Here is a 25801-nt window from a genome sequence, read left to right on the forward strand (position 1 = left end):
GTGTATAAGGCACCAAGACCCAACTGAAAAGTTCAAAAGTTTAAGTTTCCAGTCTACTTAAAACAAGAACAGAATCATTTCCTCATACCCCCACCTACTTGATATTAGTAAATTTAGCAGCTTGACTGCAGTGACTCTATTCTTCACTCTATTCCTCAGAGGCTAACCTAGGACAAGGATGCTTCCAGACAAAACACCACATGGGAAGAAATAACCCCAAACTGGAGTCCTATCTTTCAGGATCTCTTAAAGTTCTATATTCTGTGTTGCAGAGACCTTGTAGCAGTAATTGGCTTGATGACAGTTTCTTTAGAGCTGCAGTTCTGATTTAAAATCGCTACCCAAAGTAGTGAGGCTGTCCTTGACACACATCTGATTTTCTGGGAAGAGATTACTACCACAGTAATTGAGCCGAGAAGCAGAGACAGATTGCTCTTGGCGGCTTCAAGAGCGGTTCAACGTACTGCAGTTGACCGGAATCACACCCTGCAGTTTTCCTTCCTCCAGTGTGCAAGATGCCAACAGTGAAAGCACTGCACTGACAGATTATCTGCAAGATAGGAGTGGAAGGGGAGAAGACCACCACCAACCAGATTGTAAAAGAATCTCAACCGCGTGGTAGAGTGACACGAATGACTAAATGAGAGAGGGAAGGCCAGACCTCCGCAGTGGGTTGACTCTGGGACCTGCCAATGGTGCAGGATGATTTATTTATTTACAGTGGGCTGGCGGCGCCCGCAGCTGGCTGGAGCCTGCGGTGACATCACGGGCCAGGGCGCGGGTCACGTGCCCCGCAGACCGCCCCACCTCCGCCTGCTCCGCCTTCTCCCGCCGCCTTCAGAGCAGAGGGTCCGGCGGCAGCTGCGTCCACGCGGAGCTCTCGGGGGAGACGCGGAGCGAAGGCCCGAGGGCGAGCAGGCGAGCGGGCACGAGCCGGGCCGGTGCAGGAGCGGCCTGGGAGCCGGCAGTAGCCGCGCGGCGTCCGGAGTGACGCGGCCGAGGTTCCTGCAAACTTGGGCGCGCGCTCGCGCCACGGCGCCCGCGGCCCGAGCGATGAAGATGGTCGCGCCCTGGACGCGGTTCTACTCCAACAGCTGCTGCCTGTGTTGCCATGTCCGCACCGGCACCATCCTGCTCGGCATCTGGTACCTGGTAAGCGCGGCCGGCCGCGGCGAGGCGCCCGGGGCGCACCTGCCAGGAAGGGGGCGCCAGCGCCCAGGCGCCCCGGCTTCGCTTCTCGTTCTGCCCCAAGTTGGCTCCTGGTTCAGCCTTGGGCTGGGTGATGCCGGCTCTAATCCGCCTAAAGTTATATTATTAGAAACTTAATTCTCTGTGTGAGCGTGCGGGTGATCGCCCGGCTCGGCTCAGCTCGGCCAACCTGTGGCGGGGGCCCGGTCAGGGCTGGGAGTCGGGGGCACTTCGCGGGCGCCGGTGGGCCGGGGCGCGCCCCAAAGCCCTGCACAGAGCCCGCTGCCGCCGGCCTGGAGCCCTGCGGTTTCCGGTGAAAGTGCTCTTGGTGGCCAGAGAACTGATCTTAACTGCGGAGCACGCGTTTTCTTTTTCCTTTCTTTCTTCTTAATACCCGGTGGGCTTTGTGTTTTGACGGGTCCCGACAACGTCGTGGGGTGACTGGGTACGTTTTGTCACCCTGCAGTCTGGGTCGCAGACCCGCGGTGCCCATTCTCCCTGCTCGCAACATCGCCTCGCATTTGCTGTGCCATCCGCTGCGCACGTTCGGATCCCGAGTTGAAATGGTTGGGGGTTCTTGTCACACTCTGTGAATGGTTCTCCCCACACTTGTTGTAAAGCCTTTAGGAAGGTGATTTACCGCGTTTCAGTCGGCAAGGGGAAGCCATTTTACACCCACTTACTTTCCTGCCCATTGACAGGTGATCCCTGTACCTTTCTTAGCAGGCAACGCTGGCAAATCTAATTTTTTTTTTTTAAGTTTGGAACTTTTAAGATCGTATTTGTTTGGGGGAGTAGTTATAATCGGGGGCAATGAGGAAACCTGATTGAGTCTTGCCTTGTGCCTGCTCCAGGCTGATTGTTGGGCACTCCTAGACTGCACCGCCATTGAGTTGGATTCCTTTGCATTTCAGGTTTTGTGACATCATGGAGGGCTACACCCAAGCCACTTTTCAGTGAATACCTCTGCATCATGAGGAAATACTTTAAAATGATAGTAAGATGGCCTGTGGAACTTTTTAATGAGAATAAATTCTTCTCAGTCATCAGTTTTTATGTTGGTTCCTATTCAATTTTTTGATGCATTATGAACATTATATTGAATTGTGTCATGTGCCATTTTAAGCAAAACATTTCCCCCCAGGCATATGGTGTTCTCTATGCTATTAATAGTTTCAAGTTTCCTTTAGTCAGTGCCTATCACAGGACACACAATAGAAATTTTTGGCCTTGAAAGCTTTCGAATAGATCTTCGATATGTGTGAGTTTTTATTGTGCAGTGTGAATGCAGATAGAACGTTAACATCTTGGCTGAACCCTAACTTTGCTAAAAGCCAGGAAATCCCTTTATAGAAATTTAAAATTACTGTATAGCAAAAGGTAGTAGGTAGCTTCAAAATAGCGCTTTTATTGATGATCAAGACAGATTGTTTTATATAAATATCTTGTGTCCTCGAAAATGTTCAAATATGCAGACTTGCAAGTACATCAGTGAATGTAATTTGTAAAATCTAGGGCACTGCATTAGGCAAATGTACTGCATGATCTACAGGAAAGATAAGTCTACTTGAGCCTATTATTGGCTGTAAGCCAACCAGACAATATTGGTGTGATAAAAGAACTTTGAATGTTTTGTCTATTGTTGGAGCATGCCGTTTGTGGAAAGTAGTTATTGGGTGCATGTTTTAGCGTTTGGAAATATATGAAAGATAATTAAAAAGCTTTCTAGTAGAGGTAAGAATGCCACTTAAGATAAACCTAATTAATAGGAAACCTGGTTTAAGTACTGATAATCATTATAAAAAATCTTTCTCACTTCATAAAACAATTTAGACTTTTTTTTTTTACAGTGAGTTTCCTTCATACCTTTAAATATGATATGGTTATCCACAACTTTGATTTACATGAACAGATTTAGGCTGAGGGACCAGGGTCACTGAAGAACAAGGCACTTCTCCCTCTTTCCCCCACACCTCACCTCACCAGCCATCTGAATGGAATGTGGGGTCAGTTATCAGGAAATAAAGGATAGGACTATCTGTAGATATTCAAGTAAGAGTCCACCGGAAGGGTTCTTTCTTAAACTAATAAATAAGTGCCTGTTATACCAGATAAGATAAAGTGGATATTGTTTATGCATTTTCTTGTTTTCTACCACCACCCTTTACTAAAGTCCAATGTGTCAGGTACTATACTCGATGCTTTGCATAAGCTTAACTTTTACAGATTCTTGGTGAGATAATTTTCTTTTTCCCTTTTATAGATGATAAAAACTAGGCTAAGGGAGCTTAGGTGATTTACCTAACGTCCTATAGTTGGTTTATAGTCTGAGTGACGTTTTAGTCTGTACTGTTTCTACTGTTTTCTACTCTTTTTAAAAGTTGTGTCTGTGTTTTATTTTTGCCTTGGAATAATGAAGATTTCCTAGTAACAAAGCATATTTATTTTAGATATTTATATTAGAGATCCTTTTTTTGTTTATTTGTCTTTGTTTTATTTTTTCCTTTTATTAAGGCAATATTTACATACAGTGAAATTCAGATATTAAGTGTACAGTCCATTGAATTGACAGTGCATACACCTGTGTAACCATACCCCTGGAGAACATTTTCAAAAACCCAGTAAGTTTCCTTGTGCCTCTTCCCAGTTAATCCTCATCATATATATCCCCACGTCACACGTGAGTTAAGTGGAATTATATTCTTTTGTATCAAGTTTCTTTCACTTACCATGATTATTTATGTTGTTGGGGTATATTAGAAGCTTGTTCCTTTTTATTGCTGAGTTTATTTTATTGTATGAATATACCACAATTTGTTTACCAGTTTGTCAGATAGTAGTCATTAGGATTATTTCCAGTTTGTAGCTATGATGGATAAAGCTGCTCTGAAGATTCTTGCACAAGACTTTTGGTGGACACACATGTTTTTATTTCTCTTGAGTAAATATCTAGGAGTAGAATTGCTGGTCATTGGGTAGATACATGTTTAACTTCATAGCAAACTGCCAACCAGTTTTCCAAAGCAGTTCTACCGTTTTACACTACAGCCAACAATATGTGAAGTTCTAGCTGCTCCACTTCCTTATCAGCAGTTGGCGTTGTCAGTATTTTTAATTTTAGCCGGTCTGGTGGGTGGTGTAGTGGTAGCTCATAGTGGCCGTAGTTTGCATTTTCTTATGACTGAGGATGTGGAACAGTTTATCTTTGCTTATTGGCCAATCATATATCTTCCTTTGTGAAGCACTATTGCCCATTTTTTAAATTGGATTTTGTCTTTTTTTCTTATTGATTTGTAAGAACTCTATATATTTTGTATACCAGTCCTTTGTTAAGTATACACTTGTGGATATTTTCTCCCAGGGTGTGGCTTACCTACTCATTTTTTTTTTTTAATGGGATTGCTTATAAGATTTACTGGGCTGAGAGACCAAAGAGAGAGTCTGTAGAGTCCTGGCATTACATTAAGAGTTTATTTCAGGGAACTTACATATCAGGCATCTTGGGCAGTGGCAGGCAATGTGGATATCCTCTGTACTGGATGACAGTTGCTTAAGAATTATATATCAGGTACTGAAGCTTGACCCACCCCAGATAAGGGGAAATGCCTTACATGCTTGCTCAGGGCAGGGCAAGTGCCTGTTCTAGAAACCAGCATGCGTGGGGCATGGGGGAGGGGTGGGTGGTTCAGTCATTCCCTGTAGGGATTTATGGGAAGCAGTCTCTGTCTGGCCGGGATTTAGCTGAACATAGCTCAAGTGTCTAGCTGCGGTCATGCCATGGAATAGTCTCTCTTCCACTGGTATATTTTGATGAATAAAAGTTTTTAATTTTGATTAAGTTCAACTTGTCATTTTTTTCTTTTATAGTTTGTACTCCGAATTCTAAGACATCTCTGCCTACCCCAAAGTTGTAAAGACATTCTCTTACATTTTCTTCAGAAGCTTTACGGCTTTAGCTTTTATATTTACATTTGTGATCCATCTCAAATTAATTTTTCTATTATGATATGAGGTAGAGGTTGAATTATTACATAACTTTTACTATCTACAAACATTATTGGAAAGACAAGTAAGATGCTTATCCATCTTTACAGAGAATGAAGGCTAACTTGTCCTGGTTTCTAGAGGGATCATGATATAAAGAATATTTGAAGCAGACTGATTGCTATGTAGTCTTCTGGGATTTCCTCTTTCTTCCTTTCTTTCTTTAACAAAATTCAGTATTCTAAACCTGAATCAGTTAACTCCCTCCCTAAATTTGCTCATACTCTAGTCTCTTACTGTCTATCCAGACTCTCCAGCCAGATGCCTCTTTCCTCTCTCCATCTTATTCTCTTCCTTTATTCCATCTCCATTGTGACTGCATACTCAAAGGGTCCACTTGCTCGTTTGCATCCAAGCCAAATAAAACATGAATTGGAAATTGCAGCAAAGAAAGTAAAGGGTTATTTAAGGAATAGATGCCACGCCCAGAGACTAGGGTGAGCTAATGTTCTTTAGAAACCTGGCTCCGGGATGGCCTCTACTGGCCAGGTTACATAAGGGAGAAATCAATCATGGTTCCTGTGGTAGTTGGGGTCGTGGGCTCTACTGATTGGTCAGGGCTGAGGTAGGAGGCGGTGGATCATGGCACCAGGTCCCGATGTCAGTCATGGCATCGTTCTGTCTGGCTTCCAGGGGATGTGGTCTGTGGAGCTGTTCTGCTTTCCTGAGTCCAGAGCTGAAACATAACTGAGGCCCAGGTGTGATCTTTGTTTAATTAAGAGCTTATTCTAGTTTGAAGTTTCGTTATTGTATTGTCTCTTGGTCATGATTGATAGACCTGAAGCTTTATTCTTAAGTGAGTTTGGTGCTGACCAGACCCTCATGTCCTAAGGGCTTAATGATGATAGGGTGGACATATAGTGTATGGTACAGGTAGGAGGATCTGGTGAAGAAAATAAAGGTGAGTCATAGTCCTATCAGGCTAAGCAAAGTGAGCTTAGATTAAAGCAAAATGCTAAAGAAATGAATTCATGTGCGGTTACACCATATATGATTGCTTTTTGCTCTATATCCTGATTACCTCCTTATTCTGTCCTGTTATTCTTGCTACCATTTCCCTTGTTTAGGCTCTCATTAGCACTTGCTTGACTATAACTGGTTTTTCTGCTACTAGTCTTGCCATTAATAATCCATTTCCCCGCAACCCCAAGACTATTATAGATGCAGTTCTCAGGGGTATTTTTCTCAGACACAAATATGAATTTAACTACTTTTAAAAACTGGCTCTCTATCCCAGGAAGGTCTGTGTATTTCATGACCTGTGTTTGAAACAGTTAACACAGTGGGCGGGCCACATCTCTTTCGCCTCTCCCATCCCCCTCCCTTTCGGTTATCCTCCTTTTGGATACAAATGGCTGTGGAATTTGCCAGCCAACACTTAAGCCTAAATCTGGAGATTCATTCTGATTTGACAAGTTGTCTGTGCATCCCTAAACCAGAGGCCAGGATTATGCGACTAGAATACAGTGATGAATTTAAGTCTGGGATATTCTGCCCTTGAGCCGTAGTTTAGGAGGGTTGTGAGACCGGGTGGGATTAACTTTATTGAAAGCACCGAGTTGAGAGTGGATGGCTGAGTAATTTTTCCCAGGGAATCTGATACTTTTTACCTGGAGGACAAGGAAAGAATGTTTGGAGGACAGTAAAAAGTGCTTTAGGCTAAAGCCCACATTTCTTATGGAGTGTGTTTTACCATTAGGTTCTGAATTTTTCTCAACACATTCAAACATACATTTGCCCTTGTAATTTTTCATTGTTTTGCCAGGGTGTTTTCTTAGTGTGTTTTTAAAAAATGGTGCTGGTAGTTGAAAGTATCTGTCATGGACACCAGGGATGGGTCATCCTTTGTACATATTATCTTTTTTATCATCACCCAAGTGTATTTTAGGAATTTAATCATTTAGCAAATATATACTGAATGCTGCTTTTGTGCCAGATACTGTTCACAGGGTATTTGGCTATATATCAGATTATAAAGGATGAAAGAGCTCAGAGTAGCTGGTGGCCCTCATTGGCTTTGTGACCTGGCCTTTCAAGTAATTAACTAGTTCACTTTGAAAGTCACAGCTTGCTTGTATACCCAAGCCTGATAAGGTCTCTTTGTATTCTGAGAAGTTCTATTGATTTTTGTCTGGGTAGTAATACTGGATAGTAAAACTGACATCTTGTATTTGTAGAATGATTGATAGTTTTTAGTGGGCTTTCGCATTTGTTCTTATTTAGACCTCGAAGCAACTCTAGGGTCAGGCACAGTAGGTCAGGCACAGATTTTAGTTTCTTTCTAGCTGTCAGATTCTATGACTTGGTCCCCAAGTCCAGACCAAAATATGGACTAATTCGTGGTACTTATATAATCCTTATTGACTAGTGTTTCCCATACTAGATTAGGTTGTCAGAGACTGAAATACTAGGCTAAAGAGTTTGGATGTTATTCTGTAGGTAGTGGGGAGGCAATGAAGAATTATGAACAGTGTGATAGGATAAAAGCAGTTTTTAAGGAAGATTAAACTGTCAGGCAGTTTTAGATAGCTAGAAAACAGGAAAGGGTACATTATGGTCTTCCAAATCTGAGCTATATCAGGTACAGTTCTTTCCAGCCCAAGTCTCTCATTTGCTATTGGTGCGAATAATATGGATGGGACTTTTTATTGGTTAGCGATTGATACAAGTCTCTCTTGCCATCCAGACTTTCTTTATCTGAATTCAGGAATCAAATACTTCTGGAAATGAAGAGTACTGGATTTTTAAAAGATTTCCAGTGAACCTTTTTAAAAATGTACAGGTTTCCCACCCCTATCTCTCCCAATATAAAGGATCAAGTTCTATAAAATAATGGCTAGTGAAGATTTCAGTATTATTTAATATATCTTTTTAGCTTTTGTTGCACATTATGATAAATGTTCATCAGAACATTTTAAAGATGGGCCAGCCAAGAAATAAATTAAAGATTGCCAATAAAGCCGTTTTGTTACTATCAGTCTATCCGAGACCCACTTTTACTATATCTAACTTAACTAACAAAGCATCAAGTATTAAAGTTATTAACATGAGTTTTGCATTATGACGTGTGTTATATTTAACGAAATGTGTAATGTATTTGTTGTGTCATCTTATTTTGAATTTTCACCAGGAAGGAAGAAGCTACCGTTTTTTTTTCTCTTGATAGATATATTATTGGTCATAAAGGGATACTGGTAGAAACTGTGTGCGAGCCTTAGCAGTATTATTCATTGCTTTCTCCTTTTTCTTCCAGCTTCATTGGCTCTTAGTAGACTTGCTTCTGGATCCTTAATAAGAATACTTGAAGAGCTATAAACTGGTTAATCCATTTTCCTTGAAGCAAAATAAAAATTAAGCAAAGATCACTTCAGTTGCTCTTAAACATTTAAAGATTTAGAGTTGCCTCTTTGCAGTTGCAGCTTCCAAGAAAAAATTATTTCTCAAGGAAATAATGTGGAGGCCAAAAAATATTTGAGGAATACAATTTCTAATTATTAGTAAAAATAAGCTTGAGCTTCTTTCTTTCTTTTATTAACCTTGAGATGCTAAAATTACATGGCTTATTGGTTCCATGGTGCAGAGATGGTGAAAAAATAATACTTGTACACAGTAGGTACTAACATTGTGTTGAGTAGTAATAGAAGGCTTAGGGGTTGCAAAAATGGAGGCATTATACATTGGAAAAAAAAAAGAAGCACTTACAGGGTCACCTAGGGAAGACCAGGTGGGACGCATTAGAATTAGGCCTTTTCTTAGTGAGTTCTCAACCTTCCTGAATCAGAGATTGGATTTTGTCAATGGCCTAAAGTTGAATGGCTGATTCACACCAACTCACCTCATGGTAGACTAACACATAAAACTAGTATGCCAATTTATTAATATTCAGTGCAGAAATAGAATCATCATTGAGTTGAATACTCCTATCCTTAGGCCTATATTTATTTTTCCTTTAGAGGATACTAAATTATGATCATAGAATGATTTGATTACTTAATTCAATTTCATGAAGACAGCCTGGTAAGTCCAACTTCACAGAAGGGATAACATTCAGGACTAAAAAGATAGAGTCTCCAGGCCTGACAGTGTGTCCCAACTATGCTTAAAGAAAAAGTTTTGATTCTTGGCTAGTCCTTTGTTGAGGTCTCAGTTTTGATTACCCCCCCTCCCCCGACCTCTTGACCGAGAGGTACTAGTCTAGGAGTCTTTTCTTCTCTTTCTTTTTAAGATAGGATTAAATTAGGATTCTCTGATAATTTTCTCTTTTGTGTTAATATTTACTTTAAACTCTATGATATTGTATAAATAAAACTGCTGTAACAGAGATGCAAAAATGTATACTTGACATAGAAGTTTATTTCTCTCATGTTAACAATCCAGGGAAGGGTGGCAGATTTTATTATGTGAGGCCACCCAGAGACCCAGGCTGGTCGGGCAGCTCTGCCATTCTAAATATGCAATTCTTTGAGTGGTTCTAAGGGGGCTGTTTCTTTTGTCCTCATCTGCATGGTTGGAGAGAGTTTACCGGGTTTGTGTTCTGGCCTGTTAGAAGGAAGAAGGGGCCCCTAGAGAACATGCAACTTAATTTTTTTTAAGGATGTGAAATGGAAATGACACAAAGGTTTTACTTATATCCCAGTAGCCAAACATAAGACATAAGACCTAGCTGTAAGGGACAATGGGAGATGTTATATTTAGCAGGGCATTTATGTATCCAGATAAGCCTCTTACTGTGAAAGAAGGGGAGAACAGATTGAGGGATGTCTACTATTCTGGAAAGCCATGTAAAGGCAGCCTTCTTTCAAAGATCCTGTCCCCCCCCCCCCCATTAGAAAACTGTACTAACCTACAGGAGGCTTTGATTCCAGTCTAAGAAACTAGTTATTCTCAGTACTTCAGTTGTCTTCTCTAAATTGGAGTTAATAATTCTAAAAATAAATAATTATTAAAAGATAGTAAAACACTTTAAACAAGTTATAGAACTGGTTATGGCTGTGGATGAAACTAAGTTTTTAAATGTACATGCATTTCTACCAAGATACACCACATTAATGGAGTTTTTAATTGACTAAGAATTTTTTAAAAGATAAAATGAAGACCACATGGATAGCAATTATGGTATGAAAACTCATGGTTAACTGTATAAGACATAAAATAAAGCTAGCTTATGAATCAGAAAACTACCTGCTTGTGGTTAAAGGCTTTCCATCTCAAAAGAAAATAATTGTACGAAATTTAAGCCTAGAGGATATGTTGATGCTTATTATCTAGTTTCTTTCTTCCCTCCTTCCTTCCTTCCTCCTCTGACAAGGTTTTATTGAGAACTTCCTATGTGGTAAGAACTGTGCTCTCTACTGGTGATAACAATGGTGATTCAGAATAGACCCAGTCCTTGCCACCATGGAATCTGTGGTCTAGTAGAGGAAATAAATATTAGTCAGTAATTAATATATATTAGTAATCTTGCAAATAAATATTGAAACATAACTGTGATAAATACTACAAAGGAGAATGTGACATTGTGACAGGCATATAGTAAAGTTCGAGGACAGAGGTGGCAGTGTCGGAGAGCCTGACAATCTGGAGAAATTAGTTCACTTACATTAACAGTAATTACTAATATATTAGGACTTATTTCAGTCATAATTTCTGTTTTTGTCTCCTTTGTTGACATTTTTCATATTGACTGTATTTTTTCTTATTCATTTTTCCCTAGCTGCTATTCTGGAAGCTGTACTCTATTTCTGTTATTTTAGTGGTTCCACTCAAAAAACTTGACATGTATACTTCACTGATTAAAGTCTAGAGTTAAAAGTATCTTGCTTTTCTTTTAAACAATAAAGATCCTCTTATTCTAGTCATTTCTTGTATTTTAGTGTCTTTTTTAAAGCTCCCAAAGACATTGATCTGTATAATCAATGTTTGTATAGAATTACCCACACATTATTTATATCTTTGTCCATTATTCTCTTTTTTTGGCAATCATTATAATTTTTATTTAAAAAATAAATATTTTAATACTGCAAATGTGGAAAGTGCATGATCCATCATTTATTTTATACCTCAGACTTGCTATCTAGGACCACTACCCTTCTGCCTGAAGTATGTATTTTCAAGTGTTCTTTAGTAAGTATGTGACAGTAGCAAACTCTGACAGTTGTTCTTTGCAAATATCTTCATTTGGCCCTCATTCTTGAAAGGTATTTTTGCTGGATATACAATCCTAGATTGACAGTTATTGTCTCATAACACATGGAAGCTCTCATTCCACTGTCTTTTAACTTCTGTATTGCTGCTGAGAAGACAGTTGTCATTATTGCTGACATATATATCCGGTTCATTAGGTATGGGGTGGGCCTCAAGGTTATGCGTCAGTTATAAGTCTGGGTGATGGCTGAAGCTGCTGGTCTGCACACCATACTTTTAATAGCAATGGTTTAGTGGCCTACACATTTGTGAGGCTGAATTCCTTTTCTCAGAATCTTGCCTATGTTAAAACTTTGACTATTAGTTTTTATTCCTTCAGAAGTATTGAATAGAACAAGTACTGATTGCTTGGTGATAAGAGCCAAAGTATAGTAATAAGGAACAAATTTTAAATTAATAACAGAGAAATACTATAGAGCTTTTGTGAAAATGTTTTAAAAACTAAATCAGTAAATAACAATAGATGCCTTCTTCAATTCTTTTATTTTTTACTTGAGAATATTTCTTTGTCTCTTTTTCCCCCAACAGTCGTTTAGAAATTAAATGGGAGTTTCTCAATTATTAATCTTAATATTTATTCTAAAGTAAGTATATAAGCAAGAATGGAATATTAGAGATATTTATGTTGTCACATTAGTAACATAATAATTTACTAGATAATCTTTTCATTAATTTACTTTGACAATAGCCACTAGCAGTGATCTGCAGAGGTCATCTACTTTTGAAGTAATCTGATACTGTTTTCTTGTAAATAGAAGTACCAATATTAGATGTTGATATCACCTTCAAGAATGTTCCATTACATAGATTCATAGTAATGACTACTTATGTATGGAAAAAAGAAAGCATAATTCAACAGTTCAGCATTATGATTGCAAAACATTTAGTTGTCTAAAAGACAGGTAGATTATAATATGTTGCATTTGATTTTCTTTTGACAGTTAAGACTTAAACTAGTTAACCGTCAGATGTGTACCAGATTTATTGACTTCATGAGTTATACAGATGTCTAATCACTATGTCGTATACCTGAAACTAATATTGTATGTCAACTATAACTGAAAAATAAAAAAATATTGTTTTTAAAGAAGTAAACTCTCAAATTATACTTTAACAGATCTTTGCTCTAGCACTGCAAACTGTTTCAATTCTAGAAGTGTAGATTTTTTTGTCTTTAATTTCCAAATTTGTTTTTGTTTTTGAGTATATTTAATATATTGCTATTTTGTTGGGAAATTTGAACTCTAAAGTATAATATAACTACACTGTTCTTGAATAGAATGCAATATTTATATTGTAATGGTTACATCTGTACTATCTCTTCATTTTCATTCATAAAGACATTCTATTTTGTGAGTTTTACTTCTGTCTGGTGAACAGCTACAGAAATAAAGTATTTTAAATATTACATCTGAACAGGGAGCAAGTAATACAATCACTTTGAACAGTCTTTCAAAGGATATCTTACCATTGGAATAGGATGGTTACAAATAGGTACTAATAGACCTAATGAATAGAGCATATTAGAACACAAAGCACCATGTTCACTGCACTAAAAAGTTGATTGTTATTTTGCACTTCATATTTTCCCTTCTCTTTTCCAGATGACAGACTTCTAACCCTGTAGTACTTGATACTTTTTTTAATATACAGAGTTTAGGTTTGATAGCCCATCCTAAAACTAGGCTCTGGGCTAGGCCTATCTCTTCATATTCAGAGATAATCTAGAATGTTCTTTAAGGCATATTTTTATTCCCCATCACCTCCCTCTCCCATCTGCCAAGTCTCCCAGAGGTCCTTTGGACAGCATTCCTCTTTTTGGCCTCTGTTAGGGGACCATCCTTTGCTTTCTGTCTATTATCCAGACATCTTTCTCATTTATCATGTGGGCCCTTTATTCTCAGAGTATATAATGATGTCTCAGCCTGAGAGTGAAGATCAGAACCCAACTAAGTCCATTCGGTGGCATTGTGATTGCTGCTCCTGGGGTGAAAAATCGGTTTCATTTTGCTTGCCAACCTCCTGTCACATTGAGAGTGGCTGTTTGGAACATTCCCTTGAAAAGAATTCTGAGCCAGCTGCCGGGGTACTGGTTGGCAGAGTGGCCAAGGCTTGTGAATGCAATGTGGTGACTTCTCGGGAGGGACCTGGGCTACTGGAATGAGTGTGCATGGCATTTAGAATCAAAGGGACCAGTGGTTGAGTCTCAGCTGAAAATGATATGCACTTGATCAGGTTTTCTCCGAAGTCTGAGAGTCCTTATCTGTAGAACAGTGTAACAGAGGAGGCAAAACTGCTTCAATGATATAAAATAATATAAAATGGTATGTGTAGTTAGTGATTTCATCGCCCAGGAGGAAGACATGTTAAAAGGATGGCACTGTGGACTACCAGGTCAACCAGAAGGACCTCACTGAATTTGGGGTAAAAAAAAAATCTCTACAGTACATTTAAAAAATTTGCCTATTAAAATGGAGCTCTAATAAAGGCACAACTTCCATTATACTGCTTAAACTTTTTCCTTTACAGTATATAACCTAGAGACTGTTGTTTGATCTATAGCTTCCACAACGTAAAATGTTGGCTATAATTATAATCTAGTTCAGAGAACTAACTCATTTTTATGTTTTTGTTTTCTTGGGCTTTCTCTTCACACTTAATTCTTAGTCACTTAGACTGATACCCTAAAATTATTTGTGCAGTAATCTTTATCTCTCAAGATTTCCAAAAGCCTCTTACTTCCTGGTGTTAATAAAGTCATTTCCCTGTGCATTGTGCTGGGGATATATTTGTTGCCTAATAGGTAATTTTTGAATAATTGAATTAATGAATATTATATAATTTATTCTATATTTTACTTGGCCATTGATGTGTTTATCCCACTGGTAATCCATGGAGGCAGGGACTATGTCTTAATCATCTTCATATAAGCCAACAGAGTGTTGAGCACACAGTATGTGAACTAATTTAGTCAATTTTTTAGGCAAATAGGATTTTGGTAAATCTATTTTTTAAATATATTTATCATAATTGTTTGAATTGAAATAGCAAGTGTCAGAAATTTATTTCAATCTCAGAGCAGGACCATTGTAGAAAGGGGCTTATTTGAATAATAAAGCACATTTGGAATAGAATTCTAAAATTTTACTAAGAGAAATTTCAAGTAAAAAGTTCAAACTTTTTCATTTCATTTTGATTTGGCCATTGAAGTTGGACCTAAGTGAAAGGCATATCTGCCATTAATAGATTTTAGAAAAAAATTGTAAATATTGAAGTATAAAAATTAGCCAACTATCTGAAAAACGGCATATCAGATTATAATTTATATTTTTTATTTTTATCTATTTTTACTGTGAATATTGTGCACATGCAGAAAGGGCACAAAATATGAACAGCTCAGTTGTCGTTAGCCAATACCCATGTATCTACCATCCAGGTTCTCTTAAAGGTTATCCTAGAGATTACAACATACATCCTTGACTTTTTAAAATCTCACATTAATTGGTACTTTCATTCTCTTCCTGGACAATGCAAGGACCTAAGATCAGTTCAATTCCAATTATCTACTCTTGATTTATATGCTATTATTTTTCTTGTTTTGATTCTATTTATATTTTGAATTCATAAGCCATTATTATTGCTATTATATTATCAATATTCAGTTGCCAGCATAATCATCATTTTTCTTGTTCTTCATTTCTTTGTACACCTTTAATCTTCCATCTGGTATCATTTTTCTTTTGCCCAAGGAACACCCTTTAATGATTTCTTTAGTGCCGAGCTGCTAGTAACAAATTCCCTCAATTTTGTCTGAAAGTATCTTTGTTTCATTTTTATCCTTGAAGGATTATTTTTTGCTTCATATAAAGTTGTAAGTAGGCATTTCCTCCCTAGATCTTGAAGATGTAACTCCATTGTCTTCTTACTTCTTTTATTATTATTAAAGCCAGCTGTCTGAATATTTTCTTCTGTCTTATCTAAGTCATTAATTTTCTTGCAACTGTGTCTAATGGGTTAAATCCATTTTGAATTCTTGGTTTGACTATTTTTTTCATTCTAGAGTTTCTATTCTTTTTGAATCTGTCATGTCTTTTATGTTTGTGTATGTATGTGATTCTAGTTCCCTGCCAAATTCTCATTCTATTTCTTCCTTATCTCCTGTAATATAGGAAGCATAGTCACTATAAAGGGCATGCCCATCACCTTCAATATATAGAGCACCTATGGTCTGTTTCTGTAGTTTTGGCTGGTTCTTGTTCTTAGCGTCTTGTCTTCTGTTTCTTGTATTAGACATTGTATTTGAAAAATTGAAGAAATAGGCATAGGATGATATATTTTTCCATTAGGGATTTTAGTAGCTTCTTACCGGGGTCTAGTATCTGGGGATCCCCTAATCCAATCTCAGGATTTCAGATGGTGCAAAACTGGGCTGTGTCCCTATAAAAGCTTGTCTACTTCTGGTTCATCTTACTCCGGTGGTTCACTTTATCCTTTCAATTTCTTAATGGCAAAGTCCTGGGGAAATCTGCCCTTTACCCCTCTTCCCCCAACCCGCAAGCCCTGAACTCCAGCTTTTGACACCCAGGCCCAGCAAAGTCAATGATGCTGCTCAAACTCTTAGCTCTCATCTGTCTTTCCTGGAATCGACAAATGCTCCAGGGACATTTCTGCCTTCTCCTGGACCTTGGCCCAGTACTTCTTCACTTCCTTGTTAGCCATATAATGCTTTCTCACAGACATTTGTTTATATTTCGTCCAAGTTTCCTAGTTGTTATCAGTGAGAAGATTGATTTATATTACCTAGTTCACCATTATTGGAAGTAGCAGATCCCTTTATTATTATTATTCTGTTCTACTCTGATATTATTCTATTTTACTGTGATATTTCTCCCCCATTATACATATTTCCAAGTTTGACTTGAATGCCCAGCCAGATTTGTTTTTTTCTATAACATATTTTACATTAATATCTTTTCGAAGCTTTAAATAATTTTTTCCTGACTCTAAAAGCAATTATACTCACATTAGACACTCTGGAAAATACAAAAAGGAAAAAGATAAAGCTATAAGTTTTCTAAAAGCATACCACATGCTATATATAACATTGTATTTTTAGTGCTTTTAGTATGTTATTTATACATTGAGCATATTCAAATATGCATAATAAAATTAGAATCATATAGCATTTTTAGACTATAGTTTTCACTTTATACTGTGAACGTTTTCTGAATATGATTTTCAATGCTTGCTTAGGATTCTGTTATTTGGTTGTAATATTATTTAGCCATTCTCCTATTTTTGTTTCATGTTTTTATTATAAATAAATCTGCAATGATCATTTTGGACACAACTTTCTATGCCAATTTCTGATTCTCGTGTTATTACTGTCTCAGTGGGTTTGACTGTTGTTTCTTTTATTGAGGCTTTTAAAAAGAGCTGATAATTACATTTTACATTTTCAGTTGTTTAGATTTAAGCTGCAAGTTAGGATCTGATATGTGACTTAAGGGTCAAGAGCACTTTGGATCCATAGAGAAATTACAAGGGCCTGAAGACCACTTAAGTAATTGGAGAGAAGTTAAATTTATTTACATATGGAAGTAATTATTATCAAGAACAAGGGGAAAATATGTGACACAGCAGGAACACTTTGTAAATAGAATAGGGAACAGTTTGTATACAACCTATCAAAATGGACAAAGTCCAAATGCAAGTGAGCATTAACTGAATGAGAAAATAAATATGCCCTCATTTTCTCTTCATTTAGATTAGCTGTGGTGATTACATAATCTGTTCCTGGCAAGGCTTAGTGTCTCTTGGTTCTCATTTGTGGTGACATTTCATTCTTGGTCAGAATGGATGATTGAGTGATTTCCATTTTTTCTCTTTGGGGAATTACTTCTTATCCAGTGTTCTTGGGACTTGGACTTGTATTTGACCTTTTCCATCTGACTGTGTTTAGTTGTTGCCATGGCCAGTCCCACCCCTGCCCCTCCCTTTTGCATAGACCTGCGCCCTCACAGATCAACCTGTCACTCCTGCATTCACATCATGGCATGCCAAATTCTCATCCAACAATAATAATACAGTAAATATGTGTCAGCACACCTTCTATTATGAAATATTCACTCTGTGATTAAAAGAGCATAATGGTGAGTCATTTGTGACATATAACAAATGACCTTACCATCACATCTTAGTTCTATATATGTCTCCTTTCTCTGGACTACCTCACAAAGAACAAGGGCTCCTGGAAGCAGACTTGGCCCCAGGACTGTGGTCTGTGGCTTATGAGTACAGAGAGAAGGGCCATAGGACTAGAAATACAGGGACAGATGATAGTTACTAGAGCAACTAGTGCACAACTAAGTATAGAGCCCAGTTTGGAGTGAGAGGAACACACCCACCCAGTAGTCAGAACTGTTGTCAGGAATGATGTGACATGTTCAGAGACTGAGCAGGAGACAGCAGAATGCACACGAGATTAGGTATCAGGCCATCAGAACTTGAGAAGGCAAGCAGAAAAGCTGAGGGCAGGCTTGAGTACCAAAGGTTTTGAATAGAGAGAGTGAAGATTAGAGGCCAGATGGACAAGCTAAAAATATGATTATTTGGACATCCTACAAGTACTTTTCAGTACAACATATCTAAAATCAACCTTGTTATGGTCCTTCAAGTGATCTTCCTTATTTCTGATAAGATATATCTTATCACTCAGGCTTGAAATCTCAGTCTTTTTTTGCTTCCTTTTATCTTTTCATCTAGTCACTTTCTAAGTCTAACAATTCTACTGCTCTGGGGAAAGGCCTTGGGTTCAAGACCATGGCTCTTCAACATATTGAACCTAAAATAAATTCCCTTAACCTCTCAAACTAATGCGTAAGATGACAATCTTACAGGGTTGGCATGAGAATAGAGCTCAGTCAATAAAACCCTTACTGGCTCTTCACCAGAGTATTGCAATAGTCTGGTTTCCTGCCTCCTTTTTAGCCCCCACATTCTCTTCCAGCTTGTAGTTTCTAGTGACAGCTCTGATCATGTCATATCCCACCTCAAAAACCTTTTAGGTATCCTTCATTAACTATTTGAATAAAGCCCCAAATTCCTATCCTGGTGTTGAGGACGCTCCACCATCTGGCCCCAGCCTGCATTTCTAGTTTTATTTCCTAGCACTTTGCTCCATATGCTGTGTTCCAACCAAATGGAACTACTTGCCAATTTTAGTACAGGCTCCTGTCCCAGTGGCCTTAGTCATACTTGAACTTGTTCTTTCTCAAGCCTCTGAGGTTCCACAACTTTCTTATCTGTCCAAATGCTACCATCTTCGTTGCATCTCCCAGTCACCCCCTTGGTACTGTCTTTCTCTGAACTTCATTATTCTTTCTCTAAACTCTTGTGGGGCTTACTGCTTTATGTGTTGTGTTATTTGGGCCCATAACTTATTTAACCTCATATTGAGTCCTGGAGAATTCTTCCTAAGCACTTATCAGATACCTGATCTGTGATAGGCAATTAGTAAATATAAACCAGGCAAGGGAATAGTAACAAGCTGAATAGGAGGTGACAGGTCATTACAACTGAAAGGGCAGGAAAGCAGCTGCATAACACTGGCTCAGAGAATCTGGAAACTGGATAATTTTCTGATGCCAGCCAAGAGCTTATATATGGTTCTTGTTAAGGTGTGAAGAGGTAAGGGAACTAATCTGAGTGGCTGTTATATGCCAGTAACCCTCTAGGTGTTTTACATAATTTACTCATTTGAATGTCAATTAGATCACACTTTTTCCTTAATATTCTCCACTGGCGTCTTATTACACTTAGAAATACAAGCCAAACTCCACAACTAGCCCTGCGGGATCTCTAAATCCAGGCCATATTTCTGTAACCAGACACACTGCACCTCCTCCTCACTTTCTCTTACCCTCCCTACTCTGCCCTTTATGAAAGCACAGCCCATGAATCCACATTTATGTTTTCCCTTTTCAACCTTAAAATCAACCCCACTACAATAACAACAAATATTCCGCCTTTGTCTGGTACTCCACTTTTCAAAACACATTCTGAGGTTACTTTATTGGATCTTATTTCAGTCTATAATCTTCGGACTGCCTTTTCCAAAGATAAGATTATTGAGGGAATGAAATGCCAAGAAAACTTGACAATTTATCAAAGAACATCTTTGTCAAACATCACGTGCCAGTTGTGGGACTAGCTTGTACTTTCCATTAAGCCTTAGATATGTCCTAAAAAGTTTTCTTTAACTAGAGTTTTGCTAATCACACGCTCTTTAAAATGTGCTGTGAAGGTTTTCTTTGATCTTTGGAGAGAAAGCAAGAACTAGGTAGTTCTGATAACCACTGTGGGGAGGGTGACTGGTGGATAAGAATAGGAGGGAGTTTTCTTTTCACTTTATAACCTCTTGTACCCTGGGCTTGTAGTATCTGTTTAAATTAGTTATATGTGTCTATTTTGGGAAATTGCTATTCTCATTGAAAATATATATATATTCCTCCCCGCCAAAAAAAAAAAAAAAAAAAATCAGTCAGACCAAATTAGGCAGTTTGGAAAATAGAGGAAGAAAAAAAAAGTATTCCAAATCCCACAATGATCCGAACCACTTGTGTTTAAAAATGATTCTGGGGTGGATGTCTTGTAAAACATAACCTGACTATTTGAATCTCTTCTGTAAATAGATATTTCCAAATATTATTTTTATAGTAGGCTGTGCCTTTAGTTAGTAAAAGGACTTAACTCTGTTATGAAGATTATTTATCTTTTCTCTCCTTTTTGACAAGAGTAAAACATAGGGCTCTATCATAAGTTTCTAAACCCAGAAAAAAGAAATAACAATCCCATCTCAGCCCAGGCTTGAGGTAAACTCTAGAACGCCTGCCGCTCAGCCCATTGCACTTGGTGTGTGTGCACAGCATGCAGCAGGCGGGTGGGACGAATAAGTGAAATAGAGATGCAGAAGTAGAATGGTCAGAATTTTGCAGTTGATTGGATAGAGGGAATGAGGAAAATGAAAAGCCCAAAGATAATCAGGTTTCAAGTATGACAAGAGACTTTAAGAGATTAGGTTTTGGAATGGAAATTCCTGGATTCAAATTCCACAATTTGTTAGCTGCCTGAACTTGGGCAATGTTCTTAACCCCCGAGCCTGTTTTCTCATCTATAAAATAGGAATAATTTAGCAAGTACTTCACTAGGCTATTGCAGGGCTTACGAGAGAGGATCCACATAAAGCACTTAGCATAGTGCCTAAGTGTTTTCCACTTTTAATTATTAAGGGTGATGTTATTTTTTAAGACAGAGAACAGAAAAAGAGGAGCAGAGGTGGGAGATGTTAACGAAGGTGATTTCCACTCAGATAAGCTGAGTTTGGAATACCCGAGGGAAATGTATTCAGTGATTTTTAGAAGACAGAAATGTGGGCCTAGGACAGAAAGGGGCTCTCATGAGCTACTGCAGGAAAAGGATGCTGGCTGTGCCACTAAGTAGATTTGCATTTATTTTCTGACATTGTTTCCTAGATGGGCTGAACCTGTGAAGGATGTCTTATCACCTGCAAACACTTGGGGTTTCTCACTAGAGTGTATGTGGCTAACTAGAGAGTTTTTGTGCTTTTCCAACCACTGGCGTCAGAGCTGCTACATATGTTTGTGCCGATTGTTCACTGCTCTAGGGTCCTGGCTAAGGGGGCAGTGAGGTGAAATCCAGCTATCATTTGGGTACCAAGCCTTCTGCCTTTGGCTGCATCTGAGTGGGCTGGCAGTTTTTCAGCCTTGGGAATGTTTGCCTGCCCCCCTGGTTGGTGGGGCTTAGTGTTGAGTGTTAAGTCTCTGTTGAAGTTAAACTCCATGTGGTCAGTATAATTTTCTTTCATGGGGACTATATTTTGGGTATATTAATTTTTTTTTCCTCATTGCAGATCATTAATGCTGTGGTACTGTTGATTCTACTGAGCGCTCTGGCTGATCCAGATCAGTATCACTTTTCAAGTTCTGAACTAGGAGGTGACTTTGAGTTCATGGATGATGCCAGTAAGTACATCAGATTGCAACTCAAGGTATTTTCGTATTTTTAAAGGCAGGGAATCTGATTGTTAGTTCTTTCTATTAAATTACAAATATTGATTCATGGGCTCATTTGAACTGATATTTAACTTTCCACATCACGAAATATTTATGTGCTGCCTGTGTTCTGCCTATGTTCTGAGTGCAGGAGTATAAGGAATGTATCTTTTACTTTTTTTTTTACATTTTATGTTAACGTGCACATTTTTAAAATGATTTCTTTATTATGACTTTCACCCTGGCCTTTTGGTCTTTATGGGAAGAGGGGAGTAAATGGCAGGAAGAAGTTTAAAAGGGTAATGTGTATTTTATTGCATCTTCAAGTATGTTTCAGTATTTACCTTTCTTCCAGGAGGTGAACATTCTCCATTCTAGAAACTGTGTTGCTGGTTATTTGGTGGATTTTAAAGAGGCCTTTTTCTGATTGTTGGAAACATACACAGGAGGTAGAATGTGGACTAAATGGGAGAAGGCTGGACACCCAGCTTGAGGATCACAGGGACCCGAACATTTTGTAATTAGAGTCACCCTGTGTCCCTCCTGACTGAAAGGGGTGCTGCTGTGCATAATCCCAAACAAAAAATTATGCAAATTTATTTCCATTGGCTTTGGAGAACTTTAAATACATTTGAAAAAATAAATGCGACTGGGGGAAGAGTGGCTCAAGATGCAGTTTTAGAAATAAACTGGGAGTATTTGTTGATCTTAAATAGACAACCAGATATTTCTCCAGCAAAATGGGTTTATTCCAGAACAACAAAGGATTGCAATTTGGGACATTGGGGTCTAATGTAAACCACCTGGAATCCAGAGAAACAAAGACTAGGAATGCCCATGTATGGACTTGGGTGGGTCTATTGTAAACAAAGAGTCCATTGGAAGAAACTAAGTTCGAAATAAAGTGACTTTTCTTTGGCTCAGTTATGGCCATCTCCCATTGGCTGAGCTAGGTCTAGGCAAAGAGCAATCTTTTCTTCCTCCTGCTGAGGTGGTTAAAGTAGTATCAATTCCTATGGAAGATGCGAGGTAAGTCTCTTCCTGGTGGGGTCAGTAGTGTACATTGAGTGACAGGAATGGGACAGTTCTCTCTTCTAAGCTCCCAACTCCATTTTTAAATGACATTTCTGTTTATTAATTTTCACACTTCCAAAAGACATAGTGAGGCTCTTGGATTTTATTCTCAGTGTGAGAGGAAGCTATTCAGTGTTTTTAAATAATTCAACCTTTATGAACTGGTGTCTTTAAAGGATATCCCTTTCATTGCTGAGTAGAGGATGTATTTAGGGGATTGGTTTCTCTGCAATACGGACTATACTAGAAATGGGGATGAGACTAAGTTTTGGAGGTAGAATTGACAGAACTTGCTGGTGTGGGCAGTGAGGGAAAGGAAGGAATCGATGATTCCTGCTTTCCAGTTTGAGTAAACTGTGTGCCTCTTCATTGGGGTTAGAGAATCTATATGGTCAGGAGATGGGAACAAATGTGGGAGAGAAAACTTGATTTTGATTTAGTTGACTTAGTTTAGCATAGCTGTCATGGGTATAGAATCTAAAGCCAGACCTTAGTTTGAATTCTGACCCTGCTATGTATTAAGTGTGTTAACATTGGGCTAGTTACTTTATGTGCCTTAGTTTCCCCCTCTGAAAGATAGATTATCATTGTATCTACCTCGTGGGATTGTTGTGATGATTAAATAAGTTAGTACGTGAAAAATGCTTAGAACGGATTGTGGCCTGCAACAGATGTTCAGTATATTTTGCTGTTTTACTAGCTGTGCTTATTTAGATATGTTATAGATGAAATGTGAACTGTCTTAAAGTGGAGAGTTTTAAAAGGTAGTTGGATATGTGAACCTATAACCCAGAAGACTGGGCTGCAGTAAATTTGATGACATCAACCTAAAACTGGCATTTATGTTAGAGGGACAGTAAAGGGAAAAGGCAAGGGGGCCATGATTGAGCCCTAAAGGAGCCCCAACATTGCCGTTCAGGAGGAGGAACCTGAGAACAACTGGAAGTGAAGTAAAGGGAAAACCTGGAGACACTTTATATCCATCATCTTCCACCACCATTGTTTCCTAATAGGTACTAAGAAGTCAGGACATCATATTATCCTGGGGTCGGGGACTTTGTCAGACTGAGATGTGACTTTTGCTGTTACATTGCTCATTCTCTCCATTCTGAATAACCCTGTTACTCTAATGAATTCTTCTAAAAAGGATAATGAGTTCTATTAATATTAAATTAATCTCTCTCTGCCTTCTTCCCCTGAGTTAAAAGACTAAGTTGTAAGTATAATGTTTGATTGACATTTAAAGATAAATTATCTTACAGTATTTCCAGTAGCAGGATTCCTTTTCTAAGATAATTGAGATTAGAAAAAGAAGTTTTAAATAATGCAGCTATGGTTCTATCTGAATCGAATAGTAACACTGCATACCTTGTTCTAATTGCCGGAGATTAAACTGGGTTAATGACTATCCGGCACTATATGCTTAATTTTGCTGGCTTTAAAGGCTTGCTGGTGTTTAAGACTTGAAAATAGAAAATGTTTTGTAATGTTCTGGATATTAATTCCGTTGTATTTGAGTTTCCTCATATTTCATACATTTGAAAAGAGCGAGTGAATGGTTGTAATTACTTCTAGGACTATCTATAGATCATTTAAATCACATGATTAAAAAGGTACAGAAGAATAGATATTCACTTGAGTGAATTGTTTTTTTAAACTTCTTTTACATTTCCTTTTCACATGTTTTGATCTCTTTTTTAAAATATGTTTGTAGGTAAAAACTTATGTCCAACAAACCTATCTAATAAATTCACATGTGGATAGATTTAATAGTCATTGAAATGGATACAATCAATTGCTTTAAATTGTGATTGAAAATTATGGAATATAGCAACTTGAAGTTGATATCTTTTTGGAATGCTGGTAGCCATCTGAAGATTTTATCCATAAGCAGAGCAGGAATGTGTCTCAGTTTTTCATGTTATCTTTTCCTAAAATGATCTAGTAGAAAAAAGCTAAATTCCTATTATTTACATCAAAATGGTGGCATATAGGAGAATCCATTAGGATAAAGAAAATATAAGGATTTCTCTTTTGTAAAATTCAGCCCTTTAATATTTGTATTTTTATATATTTTTATATGACACAAAAATATTAGTAATAACATAATTTATAAATAAATGTTTTTTTGTTATAAAAAAGTTTGACTATATAGTGTTGTGCTACTAAATGATGGGGATATGTTCTGAGAAATGTGTCATTAGGTGAATTTGTCATTGTGCAAACATCGAATGCACTTATACCAACCTAGATGGCATAGCCTACTACACACTGAGGCTACATGGTATAGGCTATTGCTTCTGTACAGCATGCTACTGTACTGAATACTGTGAGTAGTTATAATAGTATTTGTGTATCTAACCATATCTAAACATAGAAAAGGTACAATAAAAATATAGTATAAAAGATGAAAAATGCTATACACTTAGGGCGCTTACCATGAACGGAGCTTGTAGAACTAGAAGTTGCTCTAGGTGAGTGAGAGAGTGAGTGGTGAATGAATGCGAAGGTCTAGCACATTACTATATGATACTGTAGACTTTATAAACACTGTACACTTAGGCTATACTAAATTTATAAAGCAACATGAGATTAAATCAAGCACAAGCGAAAATCACACGATCAAGAGACACGGTAAACAAGTTGTATGAAGCTGCCGCCATACAGCACCAGCATACCGTTTTACAGCAAATTTCGCTATAAGTAGACATAAACACTAAACAATAAACAGTTTAGTATAATAAATACATGAACCAGTAACATAGTCATTCATTTATTATCATTATCAAGTATTACATCATCATCAGGTATTATATGTCTATGCTTTTGTATGACTGGCAGTGCAGTAGGTTCGTTTACACCAGCATCACCACAAACATGTGAACAATGCATTGCACTGTGACGTTATGATGGCTACAGTATCACTGGGTGATAGGAGTTTTTCAGCTCCATTAAAATCTTATGAGACCACCATCATTAGTGTGATCCCTCATTGACTGAAATGTCGTTACGTGGAGGACCGCTATACTAGGAAAGGCTGAGGAGCTGTCATAGGTGGGAGGAAGCTAAGGAGACACACCAACATTGCACGGGGAGATCTCGGAGCAGATTTTGGGACAGGAAAAGGACATCGAGGGGGCAACAGGTGAAATTCAAATGATGTCTGTAGTTTAATTAATAATATTATGCAAATGTTAATTTCCTAGTTTTGATAATTA

The 25801-nt window shown here is 38.0% G+C and overlaps 1 protein-coding gene across 1 annotated transcript in view; it reads left to right on the plus strand.

Annotated features, from left to right (window-relative positions):
* Positions 1 to 687: 687 nt before the first annotated feature.
* The window catches only part of LAPTM4B (lysosomal protein transmembrane 4 beta), a 62168-nt gene continuing 37054 nt past the window's right edge, over positions 688 to 25801 (plus strand). The window contains exons 1-2 of the mRNA XM_016157842.2: positions 688 to 1152; positions 21368 to 21479. Of these exons, the coding sequence (XP_016013328.2) occupies positions 703 to 1152; positions 21368 to 21479 (562 nt within the window). The 5' untranslated portion in view covers positions 688 to 702. The remainder of the gene's footprint in view (positions 1153 to 21367; positions 21480 to 25801) is intronic.

The sequence above is a fragment of the Rousettus aegyptiacus genome, unplaced genomic scaffold (assembly GCF_014176215.1).
Source record: "Rousettus aegyptiacus isolate mRouAeg1 unplaced genomic scaffold, mRouAeg1.p scaffold_m13_p_15, whole genome shotgun sequence".
Lineage (NCBI taxonomy): Eukaryota > Metazoa > Chordata > Mammalia > Chiroptera > Pteropodidae > Rousettus > Rousettus aegyptiacus.